The sequence below is a fragment of the Orbicella franksi genome, chromosome 3, assembly GCF_964199315.1.
Source record: "Orbicella franksi chromosome 3, jaOrbFran1.1, whole genome shotgun sequence".
NCBI lineage: Eukaryota > Metazoa > Cnidaria > Anthozoa > Scleractinia > Merulinidae > Orbicella > Orbicella franksi.
This window is the reverse complement of record NC_138147.1, coordinates 19017169-19024407: the sequence shown is the minus strand read 5'-3', so window position 1 is coordinate 19024407 and position 7239 is coordinate 19017169. Positions and strand designations below refer to the sequence as shown.

Sequence of the window (7239 nt, the reverse complement as noted above, 5' to 3'; positions counted from 1 at the left end):
ACTGTTTTCTCCCAAGGATTTATATTTGTTTCCAAAAGCAATATCCCTACAGTATAACCAGCTGAGGAAAATATCAGCAGACTGTCCGGCAATTATTTATAAAAATTTAGCATATAATGAGCCTGGTAAAGATTTTGTAAATCAAAGATGCTACCTGTTCTTGGAATAATTCTTGCTGTACTGGCACCTGTATATCACTGCCTCTCCAAAGGCCAGCAGCTTTTATTTAGTCTTAAAGAATATCCAAACTGCTTGAATCATCCAAATGCCAAAGGTTAGTTCAGAAATTGACAATCCTACCGTTTACCTAGTAAGATGTAAGTCACGTGACCCTCAAGGAGTCTTTGGGACACTCATCCTAGCGCTTTTTATACGATCAGGACAAAGCAGTTAGCGAATATTTATCATAATTCGAACACGTACCTATGTACGATTACCGGATTGTAGTTTTTGCAGAGATCAAGAGAACAGGTCTAACTTTGAGGAAAATCTTGTTTGGGAAGTAAGTGTAAATTTATGGAGGTGTCCTGAGAGGAGCTCGTTTTATCAGGTTGATCTCAAGTGCCACATACATTTGCAGATGTGCTTGGAATGGAAATCACAATCAAGCCAGACGATCAATTAGATTGGTTCAGCCGCTGTTATACGTCTTTCTTTTTTCACAAAGGGAAGCTTGTGTTTAGTTAAATCTAATAAGATAGGCTGCGCAGAAAACACAGCTTCATCAGTTATTATCTCCCAAGGTAGAAGGTCAGATTTAAAGACATTTTGTAGCATTGAAGGCGGGCTGGTGAAATCATTCAGCGATGTTTCTTGCGTTTGCCATTGTTGCTCTATTACACCTGCACTTTGCCAAGGTACGTAATGTGTTTTATTTAGCACCTCATGGATTTCCCATTGGCCTTAATATTATACTGCGTGTTTGCGGTGCCTACGTGCGCTGTTTCTATTTCACTTTATTTTCCTTTGGTGTGTAAACCCCCTTTCTCATCATTTTATACAAAAGTTGACGAGTTATGAGTTTCTCACGCCAAAGAGTATTAATTGGAGCCTCAAGGAAAGGCCCCAAATTATTGATGGGATGATCGGCATAAGTCCCTCTCATCTCAATTAGGGACGGACCATTAGAAAAGTGATAGGGGGGTGGGGAAAAACAAGAAAAAATTCACGCAAGGGAGGGTGGCTAAAAAAAGGGGTTCTTTTGGTTTTACCGATGTAGAAGGCATCGCGATCCCAGCAACTGGCTTTGTAGACAATCTTCGATTTCTGCGAAATCAAAGATGGAACTTGAAGAGAACCGAGAGATCTCATTCTTGTATGTCTGTATCAAGCGTGAGCTCTCACTCAAGTCGGATTACGCCTCGGCTTTTGCTGATTATTCAAGTTCTACCGGTCACAACATCAAATGGGACCATTTTGAGATTCTAGAAAGTGATCAATGTGATATACAGTGTAAAATCAAGGAAACATTGTTAATACGGGACTTAAACCCGCCCTAAATGAAAACGTCGGTAGTGAAAAACTCTTTCTTCATTAATTCACAGCGGATGTAGGTTCTTTTGTTCATTGCTGTCTAGCTAGTTACCAATCCCTCGCTTTAGTCCTAATCTTTTTAAATCTTGTCATATTTTGTAACCGTCGCTTCTGAAGATGTATGTTGTAGCATACCGAAAAACAAGAATTTTTATAATGGCCCCATAACTGTTACTGGGCGGCCACTCACAGAATCCTAGCTAAAACGTTGATTCACTGCATGCCAAGAATGAGTTTTATTACAAGGAAAATGAATAATTAGAATTGATATTATATTTCCCTAAACATCAAACACAAAATGCAACGCAGCCCCATCAGTTAGGTGAAAGCCGTTTAGATGTGTCTGATACTTGGTTATGTTTTCTCTGGAGTATGGAGTATAATTTTGACGGTAAAACAAAACTAAACTACTGGGTGAAAGATAAAAAAAAAATATTTGTTTGAAGCCTGTTCCAGGCAATCAGATTGTGGTGAGTGTCAAGATTAAGACTGCGACAGTAGAATATCCGCCACCAGCCTCTCGAGTATGACAGCGCACTCGTTAGGACGTTTTTGAGAATATGTTACTTTTGTTACAGGTTGTGGCAGGCGACCCTTCCAGTCCACACGAGTGGTGAACGGTAAAGATGCAGCTCCACATTCTTGGCCATGGCAGGTCTCTCTCCGTAAAGACGGATACCATATATGCGGTGGATCTCTAATAAGACCGAACTGGGTTGTAACCGCAGCGCACTGCGTTTACAAAAATCCAAGTCCCCTTGCATACACCGTCGTTGTTGGTAATATGCATGGATCCTATCCTTTTGTTCTTCCTTTAATTTTTCTATTCATTTTGCTCTTTGGGTACATGCTTTTCATAGCCAATATACTTCCATAATATGTCGAGAAACACTAACAACAACTGCCTTTGGAGAAACGACCCGCCTAGATATAGAACAAACATTTGAAGCTAGTTTTACAACAATGCAGAATATATATTAATGATATGTGGATAGTGAACTACACTCCCAGAGACCACGACATAATTATAAGCCCCAGATAGCTGGGCCATATTCGCGGCCCGACTGAAGACCCGACCTTACCTTTCTTTTTACAGTAAAACTAAAACAGGGAGAAGACAAAATGCATCCGTAAGCCTGAAGTAGTAATTTAAAACGGTTCAACTTTAAGTGGAAGCTGATATGCACGGGCAAAGCTGGCAAGAGGATATTTAGCTTTCTAAATTGATTAAATGTAGTATTTTGTCCAATAGGTGTCCATAAACGACTAGGAATCACTTCTGTTGAAAAGGTTTTTCGAGTTAAGACTCTTCAAAAACACAGCGACTTTACGATGGAGAACTTGAAACATGACATTGCAGTTCTTGAGCTGAGAGGTTCAGTGACGATCAGTGATAAGGTATCCACAGTTTGCCTTCCCACGGAAGCACCGAAGCCTGGAACCAAATGCTATTTAACAGGTTTTTAAAAATCATTTTAATTACTTTATATATAATGTCAAGATAAAGAAGTCATCGGCGCTAAAGAAATCAACGAAATAAGAAAACTAGTTATGAAGTGTGCACAACATTCATACGCTATAATATTTTGAACCTTCTTTATCTGGAAAGATATTTTTGCTTAATACCTTTCAACGTTAACGAAGGTATCGAAAAATAATTATTAAACTTATATCTCAAGGAGACAAGCATGATAGCGTTAGACTTGTTTTGAAATCAAATTTATTGCCTTTGAAAATACATTGTACACCTATACTAATTGAAGAGCCACGCTTGGCAGGGTGGGGTCTTCTTTCTGGAGGAGGGGCACAAGCCAACGTTCTACAACAGGGAGAGCTACCTGTAATGTCCCACGAAGACTGTGCAAAGAAGTACACCCGCTATGACAGTGAAGCTCACTTGTGTGCAGGAAAGGGCCTGGAGAGTGGTTCAGGCGGGTGTCAGGGTGATAGCGGTGGTCCGCTTGTTTGTGAAAAAGATGGAACTTGGTATCTGCATGGTGCTGTTAGCTTTGGCAAACGAGGCTGTCCAACGACCGCATATACAGTTTTTACTCGGATCACAACTTACATTCCTTGGATTAACGACCGGATAGGTACAAGTACATACATACATATAATAATAATAATAATAATAATAATAATAATAATAATAATAATAATAATAATGGCATTTCGGGCAGTATATCCACAGGGTGGCTCTTCGCCTGCCCGATGCTAACTAAATTTACAATAAAAAGATATCTAAGAATTTTAAGAATTTATATCTATATGTAAACGAGATAAAATTGTGTTTTAAGATATGCTAAAATAAATAAATGAATAATACATATACCTTACATATTAAACTTCATTCAGCGAAGACTAAAAGACGAAAATTAAAATCAGTAGTAATTAGGCTGAATTAGATTTCTTAGGTTGCTTTTCACAAATGGATTGATTGTCGACCCTACTAATAATATATATCGCCAGTTCTGTTCCTTACTGCTAGCTCCGTTGAGCAAAGAATGAAACAGCATTGATTGAGTTATGTTTGCTTGTAACTTTATCTCAGTGGAAGGAGGTGGCTCCCCCACGCCACCAGTGCTAGACAAGCCATCGCCACCACCAAGCCCACCCGTACCATCTCCATCAACAGCGCAGCCTGGTAAGTAAAACGCAATGTTATTTACTTTTTAAAAAAATTGGCAACCACTTTCAGACATGCTTCGATGATCCAACGATCATCATCATTTGTGAGTTTGTTTTCAGTGGTGATTTATATTTATTACAAAAAAAAATACATATATGATATCAAATTAACGGGTAATGAACTAATGCGCGAGACACGTGACAATACAGTTTCGGAGATCGGACCGAGTGGACTACAATGCAAGGAATAATCGGACGTGTAATTTTAAAATCCGGCGAGTGCACGGTGCGAGACCGAATTAAAATTAGGAGCACGATTAAGCCTGGTTCACATTAGCGACATAACGATATCTTCACGAACAACATAAAAAGGAAGTTATCTCGACGTAAAAAGGACGTTATGTTTGTAGTGTGAACATGTAGACATAATGACATATTAGCAACATAACAGCATGAACATAACGACATAAAGATAAAACTGATCTTTTCCTTATTTCGTTATGTCGCTAGTGTGAACCAGGCCTTATTCTCTGAATTGCTCGACAAGAGGTCTAATTTTATTCGAGTTAAAGTCTTTATAAACTTCTTTAGAGCAAAAAAAGGTCAGCAGTATTCCACGAGTACAATATACAGTATGGAAACATTAAGAAGGAAGCCATTGAAGCACACGTAATTGACGTGTAATTAATACAACTAATTGATATAACATTTAAGGCGTTTCTTAGGACAACATATACTCTTTTATTTCCTTTCATTGTTTGTCAATATTTCAATTTAAATTTTTTAATAGAATCTTATAATACTATTAATGAAAATATTTTAGGTAGAGTTAATACAGTGTCCCACATGGGCTAAATAGATTGACACTTAAATAAATAGGCACGCAGAAAACCAATCACAATCGAGAGTATTGGTCTGGGTATAATTGATATTAAGGTGGCTCAAAATGGTAATATTTCCATGAGACGCCTGGGCTCTAGCGTGCACTTCAGCACGAGGCATCACGCGATCACCTGAGGGGGTCGCGAGATAACGCGCGAGATTAAAGTTTGCAAAACTCAAAACAAACATGGCGGCGCGAGGCCTACTTTGTAAAACTTTGTTTCCGCCAAGTTTAGTAGGCTTTTTGCGTTATCGATATCAGGTAACTTTACCTTCGAAAACATCCATCCTTCAGGCAGTTTCAAAGGAAAGACATTATTTTAAACCACTGTGCTGGGACGTAAACGAAAGTTGTGATGTTGAGGTTAAAATCGATTGCACTGGCTATCAATCTAAAAAACAACAGGAGAAAAACTACTCTTGAGTTTTTCTTCGTTCTTTCTACTTGGCCAGTCTCACCTTCGGGTATTTATGGAACTCTTCTTCTACCGCTTATGCTGATAACGACAACAGTGAAAAGGAAGACGCTATTCGCGTCTATTTGTGTGGAATTGCTGTCTTACTGATCAGCGGACCGTCTTCACGCGTGCGCAAAGTGCGATCTTGCAAAGTCGAGATTTTAATTTGCGCGTAGAACGCGGGCGAAAAATTTCTTATCTACGAAGATAATATCTCACGTACTGATCCGGCGACCCTGCATTTTTAATGCAAAAAATTATTCAACAGCAAAATCGGAATGTATCAGTGTGCGAAATTGTAAAAAAACTGTGGAGTGGAATTTTTCCCAGTTGGAAATTCCATTTTTGTTAATTTAAGAACAATCTGCTACACAGAACGTTTTATAATGTTGCCTGTTTCTTCTTCTGTGTGTAATAAAAATATTTTTTTATAAAAATATATATGGGGTCACCGGCTTAGTTTTTAAGATAGATGCAATTGATGGTAAAAAAAAGTAAGGTTTGCTGCTATGCAACGGGACAGTGCAACCTTAATTTATGACTTAAACACAATGAAAGGAACAGGGGAGGGCTACCTTAAAAAATAGCACAGCCATTCAAAACAGAACAGTTCCAAGCCTGAAAAATCGCTCCTAGTTCTAAAAGTCTCAAAGAAAACGGAAAACTGTTTTGAGCCACCTTAAAATGCTAATGTACAAGAGTATATTTGATTTTGATTTCATTTGCTTCCAGACCAGGGAATTTGATTTTCAGTTAATACTGCAACCAAGTGCATGCTCATAGTTTATAATGTTACACTGGGGATTGCATTATATTTCAAACAAGTAGCAATGCAATGGAAGGGTGGAAGGGGGAGGGGTAGCTGACAACAAAAGCTCTTGTACTTTAGTCCTTGTAACTTTCTTTTGCAGGTTGCAAAGACACCAAAGACTATTGTGCTGCTAATAAATATTTTTGCAATAAAATGCCCAGCTTTAGGAAGGATTGCCCCAAAACATGCAGCGTTTGTAAGTATTTCATTGACGCCCGTGAATATTTGATATTTGTTTTCTAGGAAAGCTACCATTCTATAACTAAGTACTAAGTTTTTTTTTACCACGTTTCAGTCTCGAAAGCTGATGAACAGTGAATTTAAAGAACTTTTCAATCCTCCATTTAAATCTGCGGAAAGTTTCGCCTTTTTCTAACCTTTATTTACTTTCTCTATACCGTAGGTTGAAGTTTAAGTGCAGAAGAAATGTCAAGTTTGATTTGATAATACATCCTGTATCCTGGCCAGTGATGTAAAACATTCTCCTTAATAAAGCATGATTATTAATTAAACCAGCAACCTGACGTCGTTGTTTGTGTTCACATCAGGGACCAGTGAAAAGGAAAACGCGTTGTGGGACCAGCACTATATTTAGCCGTAACCCATCCTTCTTTCATTTCAGAACAGTATCTATTATCCATCAAATATTTCCGCCCGCGTGTAATTGGTCCAAACGCGTCACGTGACTGTACATGCCCCAGCCAAAACTGGGGAATATCCAAGTGTTTTTCCTAATTTTCAAAACCGCGCGTGTTGCGAAAAATATTTGAAGATACACGATCTAATCCAGTTAGGGGTAGAAATACTCTGAGTCGCTTCATGTTACTTAACCAGATAAGCGCCATCCCGATGAGCCATGTGGCTCGTATGCAGACGTTATACCATATAACAGTTTATTATTAAATTCTCAGCCTCGGATAATGCAAC

The 7239-nt window shown here is 38.5% G+C and overlaps 1 protein-coding gene across 1 annotated transcript; it reads left to right on the top strand.

Moving 5' to 3' along the window:
• The first annotated feature begins 77 nt into the window (after positions 1–77).
• On the top strand, positions 78–7008 carry LOC145482652 (chymotrypsinogen A-like). Its single transcript, XM_081461260.1, has 6 exons — positions 78–191; positions 2101–2312; positions 2786–2992; positions 3312–3626; positions 4094–4177; positions 6413–7008. The coding sequence occupies exons 1-6, from the start codon at positions 148–150 to the stop codon at positions 6553–6555; spliced, it is 1005 nt and encodes a 334-aa protein (XP_081317386.1). The 5' UTR covers positions 78–147; the 3' UTR covers positions 6556–7008.
• Positions 7009–7239: the final 231 nt, after the last annotated feature.

Coding starts and splice junctions, on each gene's coding strand:
- LOC145482652 (XM_081461260.1), top strand. CDS start 148: ATGCTACCTGTTCTTGGAATAATTCTTGCTGTACTGGCACCTGT. Junction 2,313..2,785: donor TGCATACACCGTCGTTGTTG/GTAATATGCATG, acceptor TTTGTCCAATAG/GTGTCCATAAACGACTAGGA. Junction 4,178..6,412: donor TCCATCAACAGCGCAGCCTG/GTAAGTAAAACG, acceptor TTTCTTTTGCAG/GTTGCAAAGACACCAAAGAC.